Source organism: Buteo buteo, chromosome 5 (genome assembly GCF_964188355.1).
Source record: "Buteo buteo chromosome 5, bButBut1.hap1.1, whole genome shotgun sequence".
Classification (NCBI taxonomy): domain Eukaryota; kingdom Metazoa; phylum Chordata; class Aves; order Accipitriformes; family Accipitridae; genus Buteo; species Buteo buteo.
The window spans coordinates 7,893,624-7,921,222 of NC_134175.1; the positions used below are offsets into that span (position 1 = coordinate 7,893,624).

The 27,599-nt window shown below is 51.6% G+C and overlaps 2 protein-coding genes across 3 annotated transcripts in view; both read left to right on the forward strand.

Annotated features, from left to right (window-relative positions):
• IFFO2 (intermediate filament family orphan 2) overlaps positions 1 to 7,105 on the forward strand; it is a 44,277-nt gene extending 37,172 nt beyond the window's left edge. The window contains exon 8 of one of the 2 annotated variants that reach the window (XM_075027527.1): positions 237 to 7,105. In XM_075027527.1, the coding sequence (XP_074883628.1) occupies positions 237 to 342 (106 nt within the window). In that variant the 3' untranslated portion in view covers positions 343 to 7,105. The remainder of the gene's footprint in view (positions 1 to 236) is intronic. The other variant, XM_075027526.1, reaches the window with a different exon arrangement.
• Positions 7,106 to 7,310: 205 nt separating this feature from the next.
• Positions 7,311 to 17,105, forward strand: ALDH4A1 (aldehyde dehydrogenase 4 family member A1). Its single transcript, XM_075027525.1, has 15 exons — positions 7,311 to 7,457; positions 8,228 to 8,321; positions 8,664 to 8,756; positions 8,870 to 8,917; positions 9,310 to 9,465; positions 10,043 to 10,192; positions 10,320 to 10,394; positions 12,765 to 12,952; positions 13,873 to 13,946; positions 14,514 to 14,710; positions 15,091 to 15,138; positions 15,523 to 15,675; positions 15,891 to 16,012; positions 16,565 to 16,683; positions 16,814 to 17,105. Exons 1-15 carry the CDS (start codon positions 7,423 to 7,425, stop codon positions 16,924 to 16,926), a joined length of 1,665 nt encoding a protein of 554 aa, XP_074883626.1. The 5' UTR covers positions 7,311 to 7,422; the 3' UTR covers positions 16,927 to 17,105.
• The last annotated feature ends 10,494 nt before the right edge of the window (positions 17,106 to 27,599 follow it).

Consider the following 27,599-nt stretch of genomic DNA (forward strand, 5'->3'; position numbering starts at 1 on the left):
AGGGCAGCCTTTATGTCTGTGTAGGAGATGACAGGGGTGGGGTGGCAGCATATGGAATGCTTAAGTCTGCTACTGATATTTACTTTAAACTCAAAGTTTAATGTTAATAAAGGATATTGTAACTTGTTTTGGGAAGTGAAAGTGACAATTTTCTTTAAAGGTTCCTTTTTTTTTTTTTCCTTCTGTCAATGATATTTAAGTTTTTTGTCTAAAACTTTCTCTGAATTTTTCTACAGAAATTCTCCATCTCCCAGCTCTGTAGCCAGCAGTGACTCAGGAAACACAGATGAAATTCAGGATGAGTTGGACAGAGAGACGGATGTGGAGCCCATGGTCAGCTGATACGTAGTTGGTGCATTCCAGTGAAAGGGAAGATACAAGAAAAGATTAAAAAACGATACACTGATGGGGGAAAAAAAAAAAGACTTGTAAGCCCTTGCACAGGGTTTCTAAGGACTCATTCCTACACGCATCCCCACCCCACCCAAGGATTGGTGCTGTAAATTTCTATTGTTATACAAATCATAAATGCAGAGTCCTGTAAGAAAACATGGTGTTTTAATTGTGCCTTTGCCCCAAGCTGAGCCACTTTGAGCTCCAGTGGAATATTAATAGCAGGTGTTTTTATAAAAAATATTATTTAAAAAAATCTGGTAGCAGCAGAGAATGGTGCTGCAAAGGCTCTGGGTATTTCAGTATGCTGATGGTTTTATTGAACTGCTGCACTGATTGGCAAAAGGAATGCTGGCAAATGAGAAGCAAACCCAAGACAATTATGGTACAATTACCAATGACTGGCACAAAACAGAATGCCTCCAAATTGAACTGTAAACCTTTAAAAATAATAGCGGGTTTAGAGACAGCTTTTAGGATTAAGCAGTTATACAATATTGAAAGGAATTTCTTCATTCCATCTTTCTGGGTGAAGGAGCCTTTGAGATTTGTACAAGCTTTCTGCTAGACTCCAGAATCTGAAGAAGCAGGTCTCAGCTCGGTGGCAAAGCAGGTGGACAAAGGAGGGTTCAGTGGGGTGGGACTATCACTGATAAACTACTATGCAAAAAAAAAAAAAAAAAAAAAAAGCTCGCCTTATTTATGGAATGTTTGGTCCCTGCTGGGCTACAGTTATCTCTTGGGGAAAGGAAAGCTAAAAACACATTTGCACATGTTAGTTATCTGTAGAGCTTCTTTTGAGGAGGAATGTTGTATTACAATGCCTTTGTTTCCAGTGATTGGATTAAGAGGGGAATCAGCCCTTCAGTTCCCATGTTGGTTTGTGTTTTCTTTTTTCAGGATTTATTTTTTTTTTTTAAAACATAGTGTTTGCAGATTTTACTTTGCTGACAGGGAGGTAACTCCATTTTATGCTGCTTTCATGATGTTTAGAGTGGGATAGTTGAAGCATCAGGATAAACTGACATGCGGTGGTATAGATGTAGGCTTGAGACATGACATTGGGAGAGTTCCAGACCACTGTTCTTCGGAAAAGCTGAACATTGGAAAATACTGTAATCCTTTTTTAGGGTCCAGTAAAATGAATCCCAAACTACTGCTGCCCTAGAATTAGGGAAGAACAGCCATGTGCTTTCTCTGTGAGAAAGTGAGAAGACCTAGGCTTTGTCGATCTTTCTGTATTTTTACACTGAGAAAGCAGCATCAAAAGTCAGATCACTTGGTGGTGTTTGAGGGAACTCTGGCGTCATCAAGCTGTTCATGGTTATTAATGGGAATTGTAGCACCTCAGCCAGGTAAAAACAGGGTATAAACCTCAGCCAATAATTTTTTGTTTGTTTTTTAGACCAAGATTGAAAGTGTAGTTAATACTGCCTAAAGGTAACTGTGTAGTTAACTAGCAGTTGCAAGACTTGGAGTAAACACCAAATGTATTCTTTTTCCTGCCAGAAGCTTAGAAACTGCTATGTAGGAGCAGTGCTAGGACTGGACAGGGAAATACCCCATTTAAGCACCCTCGCAGTGTTACGTAAAGGTAAGCTGGCCAATTTTTTTAGCTTCCTGAGTATTGTTTCCAAGCCTCCCTTATGTATTGATCTGAAATCAGCAGGGTTGCATTGTAAGCATACAGCCAGTATAGATCAGCGGTGCTCTCTTCCAGAAAGAGCCCAAGTGTCTCGGCAAATGGCGCGTTCCTGGGCAGAAATACCTCTCTGTCTTGCGCAGCTATACAGAGGGGCAGGACCTCGGAGGGTTTCTGCTCACACTGTAACTGTGGGTACAGTAATGTCTTCTCCATTTGAGTTTCCTGTGTTGCTGCCTGGAGTTTCATCGCTGTTCAGATCCATCTCCTGCTTGGACACAATGGTGCTTTTAGGCCACGTGAATCAAATGGGCTCCCTGTGTTTTTCAGTGTGGGGAGGAGTACTGGGATGATCCATCTGGATCCACAATGTGGAGGCCATGATCGACAATTGATGGCTTCTGTCCAAGAAAACAGATCCAAGAATATGCTTGGGGTCTCTTTACTGATTGCAATACTCAGTGCAGTTATTCATAGAGTAGCTAACAACTTCTTGGTTCTTGTGGTGTGGGTTAGGGGCTTTTTCAAAGCCTGTTTCATCATATAAATGTAGATAACTTTTCTCTGGAAAAGAAACCTTATTCCAAAGTGCTCATTCCTATTATTTCTTAGGTGGCCAAAGTGGTAAATGTCGTGTTCGCTAGGGCTGCAAGTTGGGGGGGTTGGGTGGGGGCAAGAGATGTGATATTTTTTTGAGGGGGCTGGGACTGCATGTTTTCAATAAAGTACTCTTAAGGTTTTCAAGCCTGTATGAACTTCAGCTGCTAATACATAGTTTCTCACGAGGCTGAGAAACCATCTGCCAAAGCTGAATGTCTGTAATGCTTTAGTGACTTTGGTGGAGGCATTGTTAAGCAATCTACTTGCACAGTGAATCAGCCTTGTCGGAGGCTGTTGTTCAGCTCTCCTCAATTATGAAATGCTTTTTGGTACTGGAGAAACTGAGCAATTTTAATGGCCATCCAGCTTAGCTGCTGTTTGGTTTTTTGGTGTTTGTTTTGGTTTTTTGGTTGTTTTTTTTTTCTTTAAAACTCAGTGTCCTAGTAGGAAAAAGGCTGAGTGTTTTTGAAACTAGTAGCTGGTATGCTGAGGGTAGGAAAGAATATCCTCAGTTTGACACTGAGAGCCAAGGGAAGAAGCAGAAATTCAGCTATCAAAACAAGCTAGCTGTAACCTACAGTTTATCTTGTAGCCATAATTATGAGGAGCATCTGTAATAGGGTGGCATTTGTTGGTAAGTGTAAGTAAGGGATGTGGGTCTATAGTAGAGGGTATAGAAATAATGTGTACGATGGTGATGTGTATGACGGTAAATTACCACTGTTGTTGGTGTCTGTTTCTTATAATCATATGTAATCCATTCTTAAGGAAGAAAAGGTGTTTTCATACTTGGGATTGGGGTTTTATTTTCATTTAGGCTGTATAGGACTTGGTGGATCAACCTTTTGGGAGTTATGAGGGTTGGTCCTTGATAGTTTCCCTAAGGAGGTCTTTGGTTTAGTTTCAAGCGATGCTGCTGATTTAGCTGACAGTGGTCCTGTTCTGTTTGCGTATAACCACTCTGTAGAAACCAGATCAAAAGCTTGCCAGAAAAAAATCGTGAAAATGCTGGAAATGATTTTGATGACCTCTTTCTTTTTCCTTTGTAAAGCTGTAAATACTTTATTTTTGTTTTCTATTCTTAATGCGGTGTCATATTGACACTTTTTTAGACTTAAAATCAGAAAATCCTCCTCATTGTTTCTCATTTTTTAAAAGGGGATTTCAAGGAAGCAAATTTTTTTGCTTGTTAGCGGTGTAATAATATATCAAATTCCTAAAATGGGTTTGTACAAAAAGTGTTTTCAGTAAACAAATGGCAGTTGCTTTTGTGGATGCATGTTGTTCAAAAATGTCCAAAGAATAATGTGGTACAAACATTTTTTCAAAGACTTAGTAATTATCATATTAGTTCACACAATGAAAAAACAAAATTCTTTAAAAAAAAATAAAATTGTCGGGGGGGAATGTAATGAAACTCATCTAAGCTAAATGTGTAATCTATTTATAAGAAACACAGTATATATTCTATTTTTATTAGAGGTTTTTAAAGTGCAAACAGAATTCTGTTGGCAAATGCAATTATTCCCTTGTAAAGTATCTTCTGCTCTGATGAGACTCCAAATTCTCAAACAGTTTCAAGTGACAACACAGAAACAACCTCACAGGTATGGCTGTGAAGCACTTGCCCATCGCTTCCTTGGAGCAAGAGGGGGAGGGAAAGAAAAACAGGTTAACAGCTTTTCTGCAACTGCAGAATTATTGCTGTTTCCCCTGGTGGTTTTTTTCTTTCCCTGATTGCGAGGCATTCTGCTGGAGACAGTAAGAACCTCCGTTTGCTCCCCTTAATACCGGGGGTGATTGCAGCACAGTAGTTTTAAAATCTGCCCCAGAGTGGGGTTTGTGTTCTACCTGGTTGGAAGATAAATTGTGTTTGTCTACACAGGTATAAATTGGAATTAACTTGATGAAACAAAATAATCAGAATCGTGCCTGAATATAGATCTAAAGCTGCTTCTAATTATGAGGTTGTGGTTTTTTTGCTTAACCATTCCTGCCAGCAAAAATACAAGTTGGGTCATCGGTCCGAGGTTGGCTGAGGAAAAGCCACGGCGATCAAGTGGGTGCTCATAGCCTTGCCACAGCGCTGCGGTCTCTCTAAAGCATCTATTTCCTTATGTTTCCCTTGGCTCTAGAAAAAAATGGAAGAATGTTTGTGTTGGAGCTTGTGAGGAAGAGAATTGCAATACTGGGAAGTCTCTTGATTGTGTTTCGCGTTTGAGAGTGCTTCATTTTAGAGCTGAATGTTTAAAGCGCGATTTATCACAGCAAAATTAAGAAATGATAGTGCTTCCGTGGTGTAATAATACCCTGATGAGGATTTTCCACATTTTGCTTCAGGACTTTGGGTTTTTTATTCTTTTGCACTGCTCCAGGACTTGGTTGCAGGGGAACACGCAGGCTTTAAAAATCTCTGCCTTCAGTGTTAAGTCACCCAAATGCTTGATTTTAAGCTTTTAGTAGAATGTAACTTCTGTCAGTTTTGAGTTTTAAATGCGAAAAGAAATTGCCAATCATGGCAACATATATTATCCTGGTGTTAATAATGCTGGGTTTAGAGGTGAACTAGAAACACTACCTGCCAAATTCTTCAGTCCCTTGCCAACCTGTTTCTGGAGAGGGGAGCATGGAAGGCTTGAACACGAGTCTTTGGCAGAGTAGTGAAGAAACACTTGATTATTTCTTTTTGTCTGTTTTTGTGTGTAGTTCAGTGTCTTAAGACCCTTCCGCATTTGCGGGAGCCTTTCAAAGCTTCTCTTTTGAAGAAGCAACAAATTGTGTTTAAGAAGTGGGTATTCAATGCTTCTAGAAATCACGATTCCCTCCTAATTTGAGGCACTCCAACAGTGAAGCACTTTTGTAAGCAAAGATGGTGCTCGTAGGTCTGGCTGGCTCTGTCTTTGGGGGAAATAATGATGTTAATGCTTAAAAACCCTGGGGTGGCTTCAAACCTGTGTCATTTCCATGGCGGAACGCCCCAGTACCACTGTGCCACCAACCCAACGCCTGTGGTTTGTGGGCTGCCCGAACTGACGGTCCCTGTGCAGATTTCATCTGAAATCCTAAAATTTCTTTTTTCTTATTAGAGAGGGTTGAGGATGATTAAAAGCTTGGTCACTAGATGCACTTCTTGTGTAATGTGGTTTCACCAAAAGAGACACACAATTCAGTCCTTAAAACACCTTACCTGCGGCTAAAGTGTGTGTAGCTAAGTTCTGCCAAAAATGATTATTTATTATTTAACGTGTTTAAGTGGAGGGTATTGATGACTCTTTCCCCATGCTGTGTCACTTCTTGTCAGTTCCTCTTAGGTCATATAAGAATTTCTTTTATACACATTAAAACAGACTACTGATCAGTGTGGAAATGAACCTGTTTACTGTACTGTTGTAAATATCGTGCTTTATATTCTGTATATTAGCTTCTTTTAAAGAAAAAGACTGAACTGATGATGCTATTTGATCTCTGGTGAGGAAAGGACAAAGGATGAACCAGCTCCCAAGCTTGCTCCGGCGTCGAGATGTAAATCGATTTCCTCTGTGGCTGGAAGTCTGTCCTGGGAATTTGCAAGCAGGCCAAATGGTACGCGCACTTACTGGCGGTGGATTTCGGACCATCAAAGGCTTCAGAAATCTTAATCCACTTTAGCAGGGGCACCGAGAAACGCCCGCGGCGAGAGCCAGAAGCATTCGCACTCCTCTGAGTTCCACCGGATTATCTCCGTTTTCCTTTTTTAGTGCCAAAAACGACCCCACCGACCCCTTCCAGGTCTGCTCTCCGGCTCCCCGTACACCGCTCTGGTCTCCCGTCCTGCGTCCGTCCGTCCGTCTGTCCGTCCTCAGCCGTGCTGCCCCTCCGGAGCGGGGCTCATCCTTCGGCGTTCGACCCGTCGGTCGCGTACCCCACGGGCTTCCCTGCGCCGAGGGGGAGTGCGGGAGCTTGTCGATGAAAACGGGTCACAGTCGTTCTCTGGTTACAAGGAAAAAAAACAAAAACAAACCTATAAAATAAATACCAAACTCCTGGTTAATGGCTCTGTGTGTTAATTCTGGGGTTGGAAAAAATACCTTTTAGGGGAAAAAGCTGCTTTTTGGGATGTGAGGCGGGGGGACACAAACACGCCTGGTGATGTGGGGTCCCCAAATACTCCAAAGCTCCCCTAAAAATGAGGATCTTTCAGCTGCCCCTGTTGAAGTGCTGCTCCCCTTTCTGCACATAAAAATACCCTGTGCTCCCATCCAGGCCCCGTTTTGGGTTAAAATCCCCCTTTTTTTAAATTAATGTCAGCTGCGCCAGCTCCCTGTTCTCTCTCTCCTCACACAGGTCCGTTCGCGCTCCCGCAGGCGCCGTACAGGCACAGCCGCTTCCTTCTGCTTTGAGGTTTTTTTGTTGGTTTGTTGTTTTTTTTTTTCTTTCTTTCTTTTTAAATTTCTTTCAATTATTTTTAGCTCGTGCCAGCGCTCCGCCCCCCCCCCCCCCCCCACGTGCCGCGGCGCGCGGCCGCCCCGTCGGCCGGGCTCAACCACCGCCGCGGGGGTGGGGGGGGGGGGGGAAGAGGACGACGACACCACCTTCCCGCCCCACGGGGGGTGGGGACGGACACGCCCCACGCACAGAGAGCGCGCGGGTGTGGGGCCGCTCTGCCAGCAACCCCCTCCCTCCCCCACCCCCTTTTTTTTAATATTTAATTTTATGGGTTTGTCTTAGCCGCCTCTCCCCCCCCCCCCCCCTTTCCCCAGGTGGTGGTTCGGGCGCGGCCGTGGGCCGGGGAAGGCGGCGGGGCCGGGATGTGGCGGGCGCTGCGTGGGCTGCGGGGCGGCGGGTGAGTGCCGGGGGGTCCCTTCCCCTTCCCCTCCCTCCCCATCCCACCCCCGGCTCCCCCTTCCCTGTGGGAGGGGGCGGAGGAGCAGCCACCCCCCGCCACCCCCCTCCTTGCAGCACTTCCACGCGTGGCGGGGCGTTGCGGGTGGAAGACCCGCCGGCTCCCCTTGGCCGTGCGTTGCCTTTAGGCCCCTTTTGCCAGCCCGGCCTGACCTCGCTTCTCCCTGGGCACCTTCCCCCGCGTTTCCCTCCCCGCCTTTGCACTTTTTTTCCTCCTTTTTTTCCCCTTTTTCGCTGAGGGGGGCAATTTAATACCAAAGCCGGGTTGGGAAACTCCTGGCCCCGAGCTGCCAAGGTCCAGTTGCTCGCTGGAGCGGGCAGAGCACGCCGGTGCCAACCCGCCTTTTGCCCCCGCGCCCTGGACTTTGCCAGGAGCTGGCGGCGCGTCGGGGCGTTGGAGCAAACGGGATCGATTCGGAGCCTGCCCCGCGCGGCGTCCCTTCGGGATTCCTCGTCCTGCACCTTTCGCCTAGCGAGGAGAAGGGATAGTTGGCCGGGGGCGACGATGTCCAGGCTCGCTTCCCAGCTCCGGCGTCGTTATCCGGCGGGATGGAGCGCGGGCGGGATAACGCGGTGCGGTGCCTGGGCGCGGGCGGCCGGTTTGGCCGAGGGAACGCGTTGAGCAGGAAAACGCGTGTAACTGGGAGGCGAGGGTGTGGAGGGAACGAGGACACCGGGGGGATTTCAGCGTCCGTCTTGCTCCTCTCGTAGGCGGAGATGGCGGCACCGCTCGGCCATCGAGGTGGCCAACGAGCCGATCCTCGAGTTTAAACCAGGGAGCCCCGAGCGAGCGGCGCTTCAGAAGGTAACGCCGCAGGGGATCAGCCTGTTTTTGGGGGGGGGTCTTTAAGGTCCTGGTTTCTGCTTCTGGTGCTGCACAGCAGCCCCAGGCTCTTTCCCCAGGTGGGGGGAAGCCCCGTCCTGCCCAGTGCCCGCTCCTTCCCTTTGGGGACAGTTGGGAGTTGTCACTCCTGTCCCCATCCCTCCAGCCCGCGGGCGCCCCGTGCCCAGGGGACGGAAGGAGACCTGTCCCCGGGTTTCCCTTTGCTCGTGGGGCTGGGGGCGAGGATGGATGGAGCGGGGGGGGGCAGCTGGTGGAGGTCTGCGTGCGCAAGTCCCACCGCGGTGCTCTCCTCCTCTCGCTTAGGCACTTGCTGACCTGAAGGGCAAGACGGAATCCATCCCGTGTGTGATCGGGGGAGAAGAGGTGTGGACGTCGACGGTGCGGTACCAGCTGTCGGTGAGTTTGGGGAAAATTCTTATTTACCAAGTGAGAACAGAGCAGGGGGATGTGCCTGGCAGGAGGGAGAGCTGTTGGGCTGATAACTACGGAGGCTTTTCTTCTCTTTTCAGCCATTTAATCATGCGCACAAGGTGGCCAAGTACTGCTACGCCAACAAGGTGAGTGCACCTCATTGCCCTCCCTCTTCCTTTCATTTTTTTTGAGGTGGGGGGAGCGACAGCACTTTGTCTGGGTTTAGCAAGCCTTATCTCGCAGTGGGGTTACGAGGCTTGCGGTGTGATGCGCTTTGAGATTGCTGGTGAGAAGTCTGGATGAAACACTAATTGCTGCTCACATTGTGAGCAAGGAAGCTCCATTGGCGGGTGCTGGCTTTTCAGTTCCCAGGGATCCTGGAACAAATTGGTACCAGGAGCTGCAAATTTGGGGTTGTGATGGGAAGGTGGCTGCTGTGGTAGTGCCTGGGGGTGGATGGCCTCTCACTTTCCCCTCCGACCTGGTGACGGAGAGATGGTGAGTTCCTCCCTGCTGCCTTTCCCCTTTTCTTCTGCAGGAGCTCATTAACAAAGCCATTAATGCTGCCTTGGCAGCGAGGAAGGAATGGGACCTGAAACCGGTCCAGGACCGAGCCCAGATCTTCCTGAAGGCGGCTGACATGCTGAGCGGCCCGAGGCGAGCAGAAGTGCTGGCCAAAACCATGATCGGGCAGGTAAGGGAGATACGGGATTGACCTGGTGGATAGCTGGGGTGGATGGGAGGGAATGTGGGGAGCCGGGGAAGCAGGGCGGGAGGAGCTGCCGAGGTATTTTTTGGCAGTGGGAATGTCCATAGTGTTAGAAGTGCCAGTGCTGCGAGGGGTTACAGAGTGATCCTTGCCTCTTTGCTGAGAAGGAAGGGAGCTGTAGCTGGGAGTCAAGCGTCATGGGAACAAGATCAACTGGTGTGGTGGGCTGCGATTATCAGGGTTTCCCTTGCAAAACATCCCAGCAGCCCTGGCTTTCCCAGGGGAGGCACTAAAGGGTGGTGGGGGAACACGGGTGGATGTGATATCTCCCGGCACAGGGCACGGGCTGCCTTTGCCTCTGCTTGGTGCGAAGGAGATGTTGCAGGATGGGGACTTGCAAGAAGCCGCATCTTTCGGAAGCGAGCACGTGGTCTGCGTGAGAGAGGCAACCCGCAAACCGCATCCGGATGCGCTGTGCCGCACCGCTGCGGCTCACGGCTGCTGCATTCCTCCCCACGCCCTCCCCTTCGGTGGTTTTATTTGACGCGACCTCTCCCGGCAGGGTAAAACAGTCATCCAGGCGGAAATCGATGCTGCTGCAGAGCTGATAGACTTCTTCCGATTCAATGCCAAGTACGCCCTGGAGCTGGAGAACAGCCAGCCCATCAGCGTGGACGTCAGCACCAACAGCATGGTCTACCGGGGGCTGGAGGTGAGGAGAAGGGCTGGGGCTGTCCCCCTGCTTCTGGAGCTCCCTTTTTGGCCCTAAGCTGCAGTGTGACGCCACGGTGAGAGGAGTCACCGTGCTCCCACCGGTCCCTTTCCTCTCCCACCCGCAGGGTTTCGTGGCAGCCGTCTCTCCCTTCAACTTCACGGCAATCGGCGGCAACCTGGCAGGGGCTCCGGCATTGATGGTGAGTGTTGTGGTGGGGTTTAAGGAGAGCCAGGGATGGAGAGAACAGTCTGGAGAAAGGCTGGGAGGGAGGGGGACCTAGTCTCTCCGAGGCTGAATTTGGCCTCCCTGGTTCTCTGGTGCTGTTCAATAGGATACACCTGGGGTCCTGCATCTGTTGGTCCCCTTGAATTCAATCAGCTGTCTTGCAATTAGACTCAGATGTCTTTAATTACAAGAAGGCATTCTAGTGGCTGGAGTTTAGACCTGGCCACTGATGGACAAGGTGTGATGGGGGAAGTGTTGGAGAAGGAAAAACTGCCCAAACCTGCTCTTCTGGGGTTTTTATTCTGAAGCAAGGTGTCTTTTCACTTCTAGGCTGGGTTTTAGATTGAGAGGAGGTCAGGGTACTGCAGGAGGGAGGGAGGGAGATGAGAAATATGGGGCAGGGGGGGCTGTTGGGTATTTTCTTGTGTGGTGCTTGCTCTGTGAACGGGGCTTCAGGGTGCTGTTGCGTTATGAAAGTGTAATCAGTTTGTAAGTGCTCAGGTTCCTCTTGGGTGACATTTGTTGGGTACAGCAGGTGTGTTAGGGCAAAGGTAGGAGAGGGTGGGTTGTGGCTCTGGCATTTAGCACCGAACTGGGAGACAGGAGATGGTCCAAAAAGTCAAAGTATTGGTAAACAGCATTTCTGTACGTGTCCTATCCCAATGTGCCTGTTGAGTGTGGGGACCTCCTGCCTTTGCAGGGTGGCTTTTGGGGAGAGACTGTATTAACCTGATGAATTTGAGCTAGGATTAATTAATTTATTGTTGCACTGGGAAAAAAACCCACAAAATTGTCCTAAGCTCTTTACTAATTAGGCTCAGATTTCATCCTGGCACCAAAGATGGTCCCTCCAGCAGTAGTGTCCTTTGTTGGAAGTGGAAGAGGCTGCGATAAGGGAGAACACCAAGCTTTTAATGTGGGGACATCACATTTTAAAGTCATATACAAGGTGAAGCATTTGAACCTCTCACTTTTGTAGGGGAGAAGGAGGGAAGAGCATGAAGCTAACATAGAGCTGGGAAGTTTTTTGGGGGAGGGAGATGCATTCCTCCCACCCTGGGATTTGAGGAAGGTCCTCAGCTTTGGGGCATTCGGTTGTAAGCTCATCCCAGAGCAGATGAATCTTGCTGGGATGGAGTAAGCCTGTGCTGGCAGGTCTGGGTGAACTGTTTTGGGCATCCTGCAGTACATCTGCCTCTCCTTCCTCGAGTGGGACGATAAATTCCCACCGGGCTGCTGCAGGGTGATGAAATCCCCCTGCTCACCCCAGGCCTGGGGCAAAAAGGAGCAGGACATCAGCGGGTGACTTGACAAGCTCAGGGGCAGGTGGTACCTGGAATTAAATTTAGGAGAAAGTGGTGCTTAATAAGTGGGTATTAATTAGAGCCCCAGTGTTTTAGTCACCACAGTGCGCTTCCCAGGGGATTAAATATTGCTCTTGCCTAAATAGCTGGAGAGATCAATGTGGTTAATGCCATTGCAGCGTCGGGAGCGGAATTTCTTGGGACCGGAGCAGTTGCCGCACCGCACCGGTATCCAGGCTGCAGGGCATCCAGTCTCCAACCGCGGCCCGAGTTAGATTTCGCAGTTGCTTGGAGATTTTTTGCAGAGTGTGGTTCAGTTTTCTCACCGTTTGGAGTGGAAGGATTATGGAAGGGGGGGGGGGGAGGAGCTTTGCCTGCACCACGAGTCCCTGCAAAGCAAGCGCCTGGTTGAGACCGAGTCCAAAAATCCCCCTCCTGCTGCCCCGGGGCTGTGACCCTGTTGCACGGTCACGTGCGGTGGGAGCCAAGCAGTGTGACGGTGACGCAGGGGAGGTCACGGAGCCGAAGGGAGGACGGTGGCGTGGAGCCAAAGGGGTGGGGTGCCGCCACCGGCCTTTTAGTGCTGTGTTTTCCAGCCAATTGTGGTGTTTGCTTGTGCACGATTAATCCGGGCGTGAGGTTTTATTTCAGTGCTCTGGCTGGCCGGTGACTGACAGTGCTCGCAGTGTTGTAAGCATATTTCTTAGTGGCGCCGTCCCATCTCCCGAGACATAAAACAGGTCTGTGTTTTGCGGCTCCTCTTTAGGGAAGACAAAACTGTGCGTCCCTGGCAAGGGAGGGTGTGAAAGGCTGGCACAGCGGCCCGGTGTTGTGAAAGGGGAGGATTTTTATGCCTTCGGCTGACCAGGGCTATCACAGGCCATTTTCAGAACCAATGCTTTGGGCACCCAAAGGTGCCATTGCTCCTGTACCACCTGCTGTGGGCTGCGGGACAGGCTTTTGCCAGAGCATTTAAGAATTGCTTACCTGCGTTGGGGCTGAAGCCTTTCCTCACGTGCTGACTTTCTCCTCTCCCCCAGGGAAACGTGGTGCTGTGGAAGCCCAGTGACACTGCCCTGCTCTCCAGCTACGCTGTCTACAAGATCCTCCTCGAAGCCGGGCTCCCTCCGAACGTCGTGCAGTTCGTGCCGGCGGATGGGCCCGTGTTCGGAGACACCGTCACGAGCTCCGAGCACTTCTGCGGGCTCAATTTCACCGGCAGCGTGCCGTACGTTGGGGAGGGGAGCGGCAGCGGGGAGAGGGGTGAGGAGCCGCTGGCTGAGATGATGCTGGGTGCTCGTGTGCTGGTCCTTTGAACATGTAGGACAGCGTTGAGTAGGGTAGCAGGCAGACAATGGGCCCTCCTTACACAACATATTTCAAGTACAGTTTTAAAACTGATTAAAAAAAGTGTCTAACCAGGTTTTCTAGCTACAGGGAGTGCGTTTAATAGCAGGGAGTTTCTGTTGCTAAACTCAAGGCACAGAGAACAGACAAACTTGCATGTGACACTGCCCTGTCTCCCAGAGATGCTGTGATTTGGCTTGACAAACCGCGCTGTGCTGGCAGAGCGATGCCAGCTCCACGTAGATTTGCAAACCTGCGCTCTGCCCATGCGTCGGAGTGTGTTAGCGACGCTGAGGGCCCTGGCAGCCCGTAACGGGCTATTAAACCTGGGGACCCTGCTCCACCGGTGAAGGACATGGTCTGATGAGCACCGTGCTTTAAAGGTGGGAAGCTCATAAATTAGTATTAGCGGCTGTGCCTCCTGGTGGGAGGTTATTAGCATTTTTATTGTTTTGCAGCCAAGGGGTTTGTCACAGTAAGGACCGAAAGGAAGGGGGGAAAGGGGAAGAACAGAAACTTCTGCTGGATGCTCGCTCCTGTGGTCTTCCCTGTGACACTGCAACAGTTTCTCATTTTTAAAACTAGGGGGTTGTTGTGTAGTGCCATGGCTTTGAGACCAAGGGTCTTGCCGTCAGCTAGCATCTCCTCTTCCACTTGCAGGGCATCCCTTCTTTTGGGGATGGATGCAGGGGTTTGCTGGGGTCCCCTTCAGCAGGGCACGTCACCCACATGTGCCTTTTCCAAGTGCCACCCCTGTGCAAAGGCAAGAGTGCACTAACCAGCTCCTCCGTTCTCTTCCAGGACTTTCAAGCGGCTCTGGAAGCAGGTTTCCGAAAACCTGGATCGCTACCGCAATTTCCCACGCCTGGCTGGAGGTAACGGCCACTTCTTACACCTTTTTTTGGGGGGGGGGGGTGGGAAGGCCATGCAGGGGTTGGCGGTTCAGTTTCTTCCCCTGCTCAGGGAGAAACTGAAGTGATGGTCAGGATTCCTCTCCTTGTGAGCAGAGAGCAAATGACACAGTAAATTGCGTCTTATCCACCCTCTCTGGCAGAAGCGTAAAGCTTGTTCGTTCGGGTGCGCTGGGTGTTTAGAGGAGCTTACAGCACCGGCTCACACCGGCACGGGGTGGTGGGCTTTTACGGTAGGGAGCTGGCACTTGGGCGGGAGACAGTGGCTCTCTGGGGTTGCAGAACCTCCACGCTAAGTTTGGGAACTTGGGTCGGTCTCTTCTCCATCAGTTTTGTCAGCCTGTTCCAGCTCTGGCGTTGCGCTCCCTGGGATTGTGGCACTGTCCCTGTTCCCCGAGGAACCGTGGACCAGGCAGGGCGAGAGCTGGCCGAGACCCTTGCAAGGGACGTGGCTGTGGCTCGTGCTTTTCAGAGCCGGCGCGGCCCTGACAACTCCTTCCTTGCCCCTTTTCCTCCCTTCTCCGGCACCAGAGTGCGGCGGCAAGAACTTCCACCTTGTGCACAGCTCGGCCGATGTGGCCAGCGTGGTGAACGGGACCCTGCGCTCGGCCTTTGAGTACGGCGGCCAAAAATGCTCGGCTTGCTCCCGCCTCTACGCCCCGGACTCGCTGTGGCCCCAGATCAAAGAGAAACTGCTGGAGGAGCACGGGAAGATCAAAGTGGGAGACGTGAGCGGAGCTGCCGGGCTGCTGAAGGGCTTTGCGGCTCAGCGGGTGGTTGATGGGATTAGAGACTGCGGTAACTGGCTACTAATTCCTATTGAACCGAGCTTTTTATCCACTGGTTCTCCCCACCACCGCCCCTCCGTGCCCCCCCCCTTCATCTTTTTTTAGTGATTAGAAATTAACTTGTAGCCAGCGTCTGCAGGAAGGATTGTGTAAGTCGCTGAATACTGCAGACTAATTGAAAAGGGGTAGCTTGCGCCCTCAAACAGAGGTGTGTTTGGAGTGGGGAAATGTTATTTGGGGAATTTCAGCTCCTCCTAATTTCAGAGTTAGCTTTTTGGCATAGTATGTACTTACATTGCCTCCTTTCTGGCTTCCTGCAGCCCGCCCAGGACTTTGGGACGTTTTTCTCCGCAGTGATTGATGACAAGGTGAGCTCACCTCTCGTGTTTCTACCAGTGCAAGAAGGCAACACCACCAGGCTTTCATTAAGTGTTAGGTTAAACGGGTTTTATTGCTTACAGCAAAGTATGAACATCAGTGATTAGTCAGAGCTGATTATCAGCCCGCTTTTGCTCCCTCCTGGAGTAGTGCATGCCTTAGTCACTGTGCCTCTTGAAAAGTGGGTTATTTTGCTGAGAAACTATCTATCATCTCAGACATAAGGTTCAGAGTGTCCAGGTCTGTTTTTCCAGCTCTCACTCCTCCTCCTGAGTGCTCTTCCAGCTAAGAGCAGCGTAGCCCTTGAAGGGGATTGCCTAAACCTCCTTTTAGACCCCCAAACCCACACTCTTTTTTTATTTTTTTTTTCTCAGTCTTTTGCACGGATAAAGAAATGGATCGAGCACGCCAAGAAGTCATCCAGCCTCACCATCCTGGCAGGAGGCGGCTGCGACGACAGCGTTGGATACTTCATTGAGCCGTGCATCGTGGAGAGCAAAGACCCACAGGACCCCATCATGAAAGAGGTGAGAGCAGTTTGCAGGGAGGGGGCAGGAAAGGTGCAAAAGGGGCCGCAGGTCCCATCCGGAGGTGTCTGCTGGGCACACAGAGAGGAGTCGCACAGCAAGTTGGTGCGGGGATGTTGTTCTTTGTCACTTTTTTGGCTAATCGGGTACTGAAGCGCCCACAGCTTATTTTTGGAGGCAGTCCCCGCTGAGTGCTTGATTATTTTGCTGTACAGGAAATTTTTGGGCCGGTCCTCACGGTGTACGTCTACCCAGAGAAGCGGTACAAGGAGGTCCTGGAGCTGATCGACACCACAACGCCCTATGGCCTCACGGGGGCAGTCTTCGCCCAGGAGAAGTAAGTGCCAAAATCCGTGCTGCCTTGCAGCATCCCGACACAGCAAAGATGCTTTTCCCCCTTCTGGGGTGAGCCATCGAGGTCGCTTCTCTCCAGAGCCCTGCGCTGCACGGTGAGGAAGAGAGAAAGCATCTCCTGCAAAGCTTACGCTGCTTTTAGCCTCCTGCCGCTGCAGAGGGAAGGGGATGCCTCTAAAGTGGTTTTTCAGCCCAAAAATGCTTTTTCGGTGAGAAACTAGCCCAAAGGCAGTGGTTGGAGTATATGGGAGGAGGGCTAAGCTCACAGAGGGACCCTCCTTAAGTTATAATCACCTTCATTTTATAACCATAAAAACTTAAAAAGAGAAACAAACTGAAAACAAAACTGGGATAATTTGAGTTCTAAGTATACACGACCCATTTCAGTGTGTGTTAAATAATGTGCGGTCCTGGAAACGCATGCAAAGAAATGCAAATGCTCTTTTTGCGCAGTTTTAATTGCTATAGAAAGGTAGAGGCCTCTGCATAAATTTTTGCTGTTGTCGTGGTCACAGCTGTTTCTGTCCCTCCTTAGGAGAATTATCGATGAAGCCAGGAACCTTCTGCGCAACGCAGCCGGCAATTTCTACATCAATGATAAGTCGACAGGCGCTGTTGTGGCTCAGCAGCCCTTCGGGGGCTCCCGCATCTCAGGTGAGACGAAAAACTCCTGCCTGGAGACAACACTTACCTACATGGCCACACACTGAGCCATATCGCCCTCCCAACAAGTCCCCCGTCCTCAATCTTGTGGTCACTGGCACTTTCTTTCCTTCTGAAACAGGAACCAACGACAAACCTGGTGGCCCCCACTACATCCTGCGCTGGACGTCTCCCCAGGCTGTCAAAGAAACACACGTGCCCCTGACGGACTGGCGCTATGCCTACATGCAGTGATGCCTTCTCCCTGGCCCCGCACCGGTACTACTGATCCGCTCCTCAACGCACAGAGTGGCTTCGCAGCTACAACCTTCAAATAAAGCACTTAAATCTACTGATCTCTAACCCAACGAGCTTAGGTTTTTATTTTTAAAGAAAAAATTCTATTATTAAATTGTTAACTCAAAACAGAAAAAGTCTTTGTGGTTTTCTTTGTCATATAAGCATGCTTAGTTAATTAATTAAGGGGTGGCTGGACATGTGGAGGTGCAGAAGCATACCTGGACCCTGGTTTCCCTTTTCCTTCCATTTTGTCCATCCAGCACAGTTCGTTCTCAACACAGCTGAGCATGCTGGAATTAAAGCAGGAGATGAGCATTAAGAGGCTGGCCCTGTCCCAGTCACTTGGGAAAAGCTCCATCCTTCTCTGTCCCCAAGGCCTCCTTTATTCCAGCAGAGCCTGAGCTGCACCAGCAGAAATCGCTGGAAGTTAAGGGCTGCCTGTACCAGCCTTCCCAGGAGGTGTGGGAAGCCTGGCTCATTTTAAACCAGAGATCAATGTGGTGGGAGCCCTGATCTGTGTTTTCTCCCCATTCCTGAGCAAGAGCAAAGTCTCCAACCCACCCAAATGTTTTTGACGTAGGAAGAGAGCTTGGCAGAAGGCACATCGTGCCAGGAGAGGGCAGCTGTGAGCGTGGTGCTGCTTAGAAATAATTTTAAGTGACTTATTTCACCCCTCAGAAGCCAACAGCCAGGGTTACCTGCCTGTTACCTTGCAAACAGTCTCAGTGTGTGCTCAGACATTGAGCAGATGAAGCAGCAACACCCCACTTAGTCCCTTCATTTCATCACCGGTGGTGAGGCCAGGCTGCCTCCGGTGCTTCCCAGTGCTGGTTATCGGCTGCTTCCACTGGTCCGATCCCTGCCTGTCCACTGGAAGGAAGCAGAAAGATCTTAAAAGAAGGTGTTTGAATAACAGGAACGTTCCTGCACAAGCTGCTTAGGTGGATGCAGCATCCCTCACCACCCCTAGAAGGAATTTAAGTATTAGCAGGAGGTGCTGAGACACCAGCTGGAGGTCTGCAGTAATTAGAGCAAGATGCATTTCCCAGCCTGCTGTGCTCTGTTCAGGACCCCACTCCCGTCCTGGCGAGCTGCTCTCTGACACGGGCTCATCGCTGAGGCTCTGCAAGCTGCCGAGTTAGTTAAGAAGTTAAATTAGTTCTGACCTTTGTGGTCCCCGGTTGCTGTGACCTGCGCAGGCTCTGCCCGGGTGGGTCCTGCAATGCAAACAGGAAAAGGGATCTTAGACACAAAGTCTTGCATCCTTCCAGGATAATTTCTAAATTAGAAATGTATACATTTGTGACACCTACAATTAATAACTCTTCAATTATCAGGATTTGCAGATAGAGTGGATAACCCTGTTAAGGCTGTTGTAATAAGCATCAAGTATTGATCTTGTCCCCGTCTGGGCTGGTATTTAGCATGCAGGTCATGAACAAGTTGCATTAATACCTGTGAATCCTGGTTTAACTGAGAAAAATTGCAATAAAACAAATTACAAAAAACTTTGTGTTCTTTTACAAATTATTTCTTTAAATTGTTGCCAAATAGAGAGCTAGATCGAGCATTCATTCAGTTCCTTTAGTGCATGCAACATGCTAAGAAAAGATGGGAACAACAAGGCACTCCCCAAAACTGCTGCTTCTGCCTCGGAACAGGCTGTCGCTGTTTGTCCTAGCAGCTCTCTGCAGTTTTGGGACCTGAGTGCAGGTACTCTCCTTCACGCTGCTGCACCCACCACCAACCAACCCATGTCCATATCGATTATTTCTTAGAAAAACACCTCTCTGCTCTCATCTTTAGCAGAGAAGCCAGGGCACGCAGGCTGCCACAGCTCTGCCTTTGCACACGTGCTCACACTGCAGAGGATCCCCAAAATCAGCCTTTTGGCTGCCCTTCTCACCATGCACTCATCCCAGAGAGGGGAAAAAAAAAACCCAAAATAAAAATGACCCAGTTTTGTATTTTCTGCTAAACCCAAGACACTCCCCTTGCATGAGGATGAGAGGCAGGAATGATGGAGTAGGTGCCTAAGTCAATACCATCCAGGTTACTACAAAGCATCCTCGTGCTGCATACTGGGAGGGCACGAAGGAGCCCAGTTCAACTCCAAAAAAACCCCCAATCCCACAGCAGGGAGGAAAGGACCAGGAGGCACCCTGACTTTGGGGATAGTCTGTGGGGGTTCAGAGATCATCCAGGTGGGACCACAGCGATGTCCCATTCAGCCAAGTCACCTCCTGCCACCCAGCTTAGGATAAGCCGCCCCAAAGCTCCTCCGAACGGCATCCCCGAACCTTTCCAGATTGGCCCATCAGCTCATTTAAATCTCATTAAGGGCTCTGCCTCGCAGCCCCTCGCCAGGCAGCCAGGAGATCCAGAGAGCCACGGCCCAGGAGTCGAGCGCTCGTTCAAGCCTCTGCCTTTGGCTCACGCCTTTTATGACTTAAGGCCAGAGTGTCAAGTGGATTTTTTAGCCTTAACTCTGAATTTCATGGCTTTTGTGACTTTAAATCAGTCCCCTAATGCTATTTAAACAGTTGGCTTTTTGAAGCTGATAAACGCTTTGGTAGGTGTTTGGGAGAGACAGGGGCTTTCGCAGCAGACCCCTGGGCGCTCTCCGGCCCGCTCGGATGCTCCTGGACCGCTCTGCCCTCCGCCGGGATGGGGAAAAGGGCCTGGGGAGGGCGCAGGGGCTGTGTATAATCCCACGGTGCCCAATAAAGAGAGGCAACAGGTTTGGAGCATCTCCAGTAGGGACTCAATCCCATTCCCACGCGCAGCCAGAGCTGGCCTGGCTCTTAGCGGTCCCCCACCACATCCCAAAGCCCTCGGCTATCCGTTCTCCGAGCCGGGAGGAAGCCTGAGCCAGGTTCTCTCTAGGAAGTGGCAGATTTTCCCCTCCGATAACACACGGCTCCATCTGCTTCCCGTTAGCGGCCCCGGCTGAGCCTAATTGGCAGATCAAACCCTCCGATGTCCCGCGTTAGGTACATCGTTACCAGAGTCCGGAGCGAGTACGAGGCTTCTTGGACGGAGCCCAAACGTCTTCCCCCGCCACCCTGGGCTGCGCAGGGGTGCTAATGCAAACCACCCGGAGCACCTCAGGAGCCGGGGGGTGATGAACACGCTTTAAGCCCTCGGCGAAAGGGCCAAGCCTCAGCTTTAAAGAAGAGCAAAGCAGGAAACCGAGGCAAGCGTGGACCTGTTTGTCCGTGCGGGTATAAAGTGGGAGAGGCAGAGGATGGGCAGCAGGCAGGGAGACCAGCACAGCAACAGCCACCTTCTTTTTTAGCACCGAGCAGTGATGCTTCTGGCTTTCTGGGCAGTTTAAAAATTCCCCAGACTGAACAGGAGAGGCAGTGACCATGATGATGCAATTGCTGCCCTAATATTAGCGTCACTGATTTTGTTTTTTTTGGGGGGGGTTTTTTGTTTGTTTGTTTTTAAAGGAAAGGCTTAACTCTCTAGGGGTAATATTTGTGATTCCCCACTCTTAACGCACACATCGGGAATGGCTACAATTCAGGACAGGGCACAGGACTGGAAAACCCTGACACTGCATCCTGAGGACGAAGGGGATAACCCATCTCCTCGCCATGAGCACAGCACACAAACACAAAAATTAAACCACAGAGGAGGTGCATGATTGCATTTGGCTTAACGAGGGTTAGAGGAGAGCCCTTAACCTCCCCCAGAAGAATCAATAAGTGAGGTCTAAATGCTTGCCCTGGGCAGCAGATCCCAGCCAATGGACATACCACACTGAATATACTTCACCGAGGCCTCTCTATGTTGCAGGATACACCGGGGGCCCTGCCAATCCCCAGAGCGGGGGACACGCTCTAAATCGGGGTGCTGCTTCACAGCACACGTGCCTGGAAGGGGCTGGAGCTCGGTTCACCTTCCTGCTTTGCAAACTCCCATCTGCAACGTCTTTTCCTGCCCAGCACTCTGGGAAGCCACACGAGCGCACGTTAGCCTGATTTAACAACAGATTTCCACGAAAAGCGAATCTCTGCTCTTACCTTACAAGATCCGATCCCTGCAAAAGCAGCGCCCGCCTGAACACAGATCCCACAGTCCAAGCCACAGCCCTTCTCTGAAGGGGCATAGTCCCGGACCACCACAGACCTTTGCTCGCTCTCTTCCCATCCCAGAATTTTGGAGTCCTTTCAGGGTGCTGCCCGGGCAGTGACTGCAGCACCTGCCTGCGGGTGAGGCTGAGGGTTGCTTCCCCAGCTGGAGCCTATTTACAGGCTGCAGCTGCAGCTGGTTGGGGAGGCTGTTTGCCCCTCCTGTGCCCCTCTTTTCAACAAGCTGGTTTGGGGGAGAGCTTTAGGGCTCCCTGCTTTCCCAGCCTGCCTGATTTCCTCCTAAAAATCCTATATTCGGTGTCCTAGGGGCAGATTTCCTGCCTAGCCAGTGTTTCAGGCTGGAGAGCCAGTACTAAATGCAAACTAAAAGGCTGTTTTTACCTTTTGCCAGTGCTAACGGAGGGGTGGGCGAGTGTTTCTGACTCTGTGTGGGGGTTTCACCTTGTTTCCCAAGGAGAGGCCAGATGAAACTCGCTACACAGATGCTGCAGGGGTGAAGGGCCAGATAGGATGCAGGGAAGGGCCGGGGATGGTTGCAGGATGAAGGGAATAGCTTACCCTTAAAGGTGAGCCCAAGCCAAACTCCAGCTTTACAAATCCCCTTAAGTTCTGCTTGTCAGAAAACTCCCCGAGGCTGAAAACTTTTTGGATGCCATGGTTCCAGGGGGGTGGGGGTCTGCGTGCAATCCCCCTGTGTGCCCCCACTGTGTCCCCTCAGCTGTGGGCAGCCAGGCCTCAAGGTGGGGATGCTGCTATTTGTGGGGTACGTCTCCTGCCCATCGTGGAGCCAGCAACCATGCACTGGGGGCAGGCAGCAGCTCGTAGCAGGGGTGTGCTCTGAATCGCCCCCCCCCAAATGTCTTCCCTTCCCTCCCCTTGCAGGGCTTTACGGTCCTGGGGCAGCAAGAGCCTGGCATCACCCTCTCCACCTCCGGGGACTGATTTTTCAGGCACGGCCTCTGTCTTTCTATTCTTCCATCCCTTGAAAAAAAGGATGAGGAGGAGAAAAGAGACACGGGGGTGAGGGCAGTGGTAAGAGAGGAAAAAAACACGACACAGGGCAGAGCCAGAAATCTTGAGCATCCTGAGAAGACGGTTTTCTCGGGGGATGGAGACCCCCCTTGGCCTGTTTTTTTGTTGTTTCTGCCTTATATTATTTCTCCCTTCTTGCTATTTCTGCCTGAGGCTTTGCCTCCCCTGTCTCTTCAGTGCTTTGTGGCTTTGGGAGAGCAGAGAAATCCTCGGGGGTCCGGAGAGGAGATGTTTGCAGTACAAGGACTTGGCAGCAGATGGTGGTCTTTATCCCGTTGTCTGCAGACGGGAAAAACCAGTGGCCCCACAGCTCCCACCGGCCTGCAAGACTGGGGTTGTGCATCCATGGGGGCTTGGAACTGGGAGCCTGCAACCCTGGGACTGGGAGGAGCAGCCGTGAGGCTGGGTTGGGGGAAAAGAGGGTGGGTTTAAACTGGTGGGGAGAAAGGAGAGAGCTGCAGGGTTCAGCTCAAGAGCTGGACTTTCCCACAGTGCAGATGGGAGAAAGCAAGCAAAGACACACCGACCGGCAAGAAAGGGGAGACGGTTTCAGTATGTCGGCCCCATTCAACAAACAAACTGTGGTTTTAAGGGCTGTAGCAAGTGCCCGCACTCCTCATCCCCTCCAAAAATGCTACAAAATTACAGAGAGTCTTCTAATATTTAGCATTTTTTGCTAAAGCCCCAGGTCCTGGAGTCATGAGAATACCACAGGATGTCAGCTTCCAGCTAAAATAAATAAAGAGGGGATTCACATCCCTCAGGCTAACACAGCAAAGCTGGAAGATGTGAATCCCCCTCCTTGGGGCCGGAAGAAAATCCTGGAAAGAAAATAAAGGGACCAGGAGGCAGAAAGCCTCCACCCCCCATCTCCTTTGCATGACCACGCTGCTCACCAATCAATTAAAAATCGTGGGATACATCCCTCCAGAGGAGGAGAGCACCCTCCTTCCCAGGGCATCTGAGGACGCCTGGTTCCCTTCCTCCCAGGCTTGGGTACCTCTTCCCCAACCCACGGAGGCGTGGGTCGGCCTCGGGGCACGTCGGCGGGAGCTCTGCAGCTTTGGTGAGGAGGGGGTGAGGATCGTACCTAGCCCGGCATTTCTCAGTTTACCCCAGGGAGGGCTTGTCTGGGAGCCTGAATTATTTTGGAGCCAGGCTGCTTGAGAAGAGGAACAGGTGAAGGCGGCCGGCGCGGCCGCCAGCAGAGCCCGGCTCGGCGTCTCTCTCCTCCGCTGGCTCTCCGGGGAAGTCCCCCCAGGAGATAAATTACTCACTGTTGTCTGATGGCCTCGAGGTTGGCTCGAAAGGCGAATAAACGGGGTTTCTGGCAGCAGCGGGGAACCGCAGCAAAGTTGGCCCAGGGTGACTTGGGATTAAGAGCAAACTTTTGCATCTGCCAAGTGGCTCCCTCGCAGCCTTTCCCCCGCCAGCTGCAGCCTCCGCTGCCTCCAGCCCCCGCTTTGCGTGGTCAAATCAGCCCCCGAGGGATGGGGAGAGGCTGGGGGCAGGATGAGGTACAGTCTTCCACCTCGAACCAGGCCGTTCGCACAGCCTCAGCCCCAGTCCCGTGGGACCGGACCCGAGGGGAGGGACGGTGAGAGCGCTCCCTGATCCGCTCCGTGCCGAGTCAGCCGGTCCGAAGGCTGGACCCTGCCCTGCGGGGGACCAGGGAGTGCTTCCCATCCCTTTCCCTTCAGGTGTGGGCACCATCATGCAAACAGCAATATCCCCATGTCCAGCCACCAAATGCCACAGCATCATCATCCTCACGTGCCTCCGGACCAAAGCAAAGCATGAACCTCATCCCCACGGCTGCAGGGACGGACAGTTTTCCCTTGCATCACCATTCACACCCGCAGGCCACCTGCAACCGTAGTCCCTCTCCTGGGGGGGGTGGTTTGTCCCCTAAATCCTGCTCCTGTCCCTACAACCTCCCTGGGCTCAGCAACAGCCCCCGCAGAGCGATCCACCCTCCCGACTTAGCAGCCCTTCGCAGCGCATCGCCCCCTCCCTGGCCCTGCGTTTGGGTGCTTAAAATGTATCTGCAGTACCATCTCAGCTGCTATTTTTCATCCTTCAGCGATAAGGCATCTGCATGTACACAGCACCCAGAAAATTACTTACAAACAGCAGCTTCCTCCTGCAGATTTCCTCTCCCCCCTCCCCGTACCAATTATTAATATTATCACAGAGGCAGCCCCGCTCTGGCGTTGTTTTTGTTTAAGATTTTTCTCCCCCACCCCACCCTTTGGTTTTTTTACCCCCACCCCGTGTCGTGATCGCCAATTTGAGATCACAAACCTGACATTTCGGTGCCTGCTTCACAGTGCCAGGCGGGCAAAACTGCCGGGGACAATCGATTTTCCCCGCATCGTCTACCGGTGCCATCCAAAACATTTAATCAACGCGAGATCAACGCTTCCGGCAGGTCCCCGCTCGCTTTTTTCCCAGCCTGTGAAAATAAGTGACACCCCGAAAATGAGGGATGCCAGGAGCAGGGGTTGGAGCTGGGTGGGAGCATCCCTGCTCTGGGAGGGTGGGAAAGGGAAGGAAGGGATCAGCCTGGAGCAGACTGAGCGATGGGGTCTCAGCAGGGAAACCAGTGCCTCCTCTGTGGACAAACTGGTGTCCACTGGGACAGCTGTGGGAATGATCTGTGGGACCTCCAGCATCGCATCTGCAGTCCAGAGAGGGTCGACCAACACAAGCGAAGGGGATCCCAGCCTGACGCCTACCTAAAAGCACATGGCGGATTCTGGGGGTTTGTAGGGAACAGGATTCACTTGATTTTGGGGTCCCAGAGAGATTTGCTGGGTCAAAACGTCCCTGAGCTTTAGAGAGCGCAGCCTGGTCCTTAGGTGCCAGAGCTGGGTGCTCAGACGAGGTCTCTGCCACCAGGCTGGGTGCAGTGAATGCATCTATAGCTGGCTCCGTATTCACAGAAGTATCCTAAAACCCTTCCTGCAGGAAATCCTTTCTTACACAGGGATGTGCAGGCATGGCGGTGTTGCCATCCCATTTACTGAGGGTATGTTGAGGCACAGTGGCGGGAGCAAGCCTGGGAAATAACTAACACCCGTTGCAAACAATGAAGAAGCAATGGGGCTTCCCAGTCCTCTGCTCCCACTGTTGGCCTATGGATGGTGCTGGGCATGTGAGGGGGTAAAAGCCGAAAAGCTGGGGCTGAGATCGCCATGCATTGGTGGCACCCCCATTTTTTCCTTACATGACCCCTGGACTCGCACCCCCTGCTCCTCTGCACCCGGACAAACTCCTCGGGGTCCCACGGTGGAGCAAGTTGTGGGGGGGCAGAGGTGGCTGTTGTGGGGAGCACGTGGCTTCGAATAAAACCCACGCACATCAAGCCACAGGGGAAACACTCTGGCAGGGAGGGGAACGCCAAAGTGACGCCCGTCCCCCAAGAATGCGTGTCCCCCTCCCTCTCCTCCTGCGCGCCTGGCCTTAATCCAGGGGTGGCAGCGGGATGTCTGGAGACAGCTGTGCCTGCCCCCCGCCACCCTGACATCACCCACCGGCTATGAAGGCGCTTGCCTTGGCCAAGGGGTCCTTCTCCAAGTGTTTGCAGGGGAGGGGGGGCAAGATACACCCACGGCTCCCCTTAACCCTCTGCTTGCAGAGGAGGAGACTTGACCCTCCGCTTGCAAAATGGCTCCAGGTAGCGTTTTGGCTCCCGAGGAGAAATGCTTTTGCAAGCGTGCAAAGCAGGGTTGTTCCTGCATGCAAAGCCCGCTGCTGCGACAAAGGCGGTGTGACCCCAGGCTGCCGTAACTGTCTGAGCGCTGCGATCTGTACATACGGACAAAGAAAAGGCCCCAGCCAACTGGTATCATGGAATAGCCCTAATTTCCCCCCCCCCCCCAGCTGCCCAGAATCCAGCTGTGAGCTTTGTTTTCCCAGGCCCAAGACTCTGCTGCTGGTGCCTCAAAGAAGGGAACAAAAATAGGTGGAAGGAGGGAAGGATGCAAGCAAGCTCCATCTGGCTGCACCAGACGGAGACCCAGAAATGCGCCTGGTCCCCTCGCCTCTGTTTCCTTTGCAGCTCTTACATCTGTGTTTGCTGCTGCTTAGTGGTTATACATCAATATCGACCAGCAAAACGAGCCCCAAGATGGCCTGGCTACACCTAAAAAGGATGCTGGCATCAAGGGAGCTGTGCTAGCATCTTCTGCTTCATCCAGCAGCTAATTCCCCTGCTCCCAGTAACTCCTCTGGGTTTGTACACAGCTGGTTACCTTCAACATTTCCCTGCACTCTCGATGGGTTTGCTAATAAGGGCTTTTGTAGATTATACACCACAGTGCAGCTACCCATACGGATACTGGGAACGCCACTGTGATAGTCCTGGGGTTAAATGGGAAGGCAGCTTTCCATAGCAGGCTGACTGGCGCCCCAAATTTGCTGCAACATATGGTGGAGAAGAGGGTTTCCTTCGGTATTTCCTATGACCCAGGGCTGGACATCACAAAACCTTCCCCTAAGCTGCTGCTAATGGCCTGAGGCTGACCAGAAGAAGTGACGCACCCGGGCAGGGTGTTCAAGCCCCAGAAAGATGCTGCTTCCCCTCCGCTCCTCTTTCATCCTCCATCCCTGGCTGGGTAACAAGTGGGACGACTGCAACCGGTCCCAGTTCGCTGCTGGGCTTGCAAGGGGGGGATAGGATGTCAGCCGGCTGTGCCCTTGAAAACGTGATCCCCTCTGGGCCGATCTGCCTGATGTTTTCACTGGAACCATCAATCAGTGCAGGAGACACGATCATATTTTATAGCCAGAGTTGCTTGTGAAACTCAAGCTCGGCATGGCAGCCACTGCTCTGCTCACTTGGAAGGGGAAGGCGAAGCCTGGACGTGTCTTTAACCCCTTGTGATGGGTCCTTTGAGCTGCAATTCTGCAGCAGCCTCTGCTGTTCTGCTCGTGTGATTTCTTCCCTCCTCTATCCTCAGCATCTGATGCTGCAGATGCAGTGTAGGGTGTTAATGAGACTGCAACCTCTCCTTATGCTCCTGAGAAGCTCTGCACAAGCAGGCGACATGCAGAGAAGCACAGATGCACAGAGATACTCCTTCCCACACTATTTACAGCCCACAGCTACATGTTCCCCCTGACTTGCTAAAAACAGACAACGGCATAAAACACAAGCAGGTCCTCACATTCTCCTCGACTCCCACAATACCCAGCCCTGACTGCAGGGCCCAAGACATTCCCAATGCATTTGCAGACTTGCAGCTAAAATAGATATTGCACAAGTTGCTCCTTCTCTGTGCACAAATGCAAGCAAATCTCTACCCTGGAAATGCTGCTCTTTGTGAAATTCCTCTCAGCAATGCTGCTGCTATTAAGCTCAAATCAAAGCACTGCTCTGGCCAGACAGCCCAGCTCTGGCATCAGAAAGTTCATCCCGGTGTCCCGATCCTTTTGTTTCCCCTCTCCTTGGGGAGCTTGTTCCTGGCCATCATCCCACTGTGCGATGCTGTT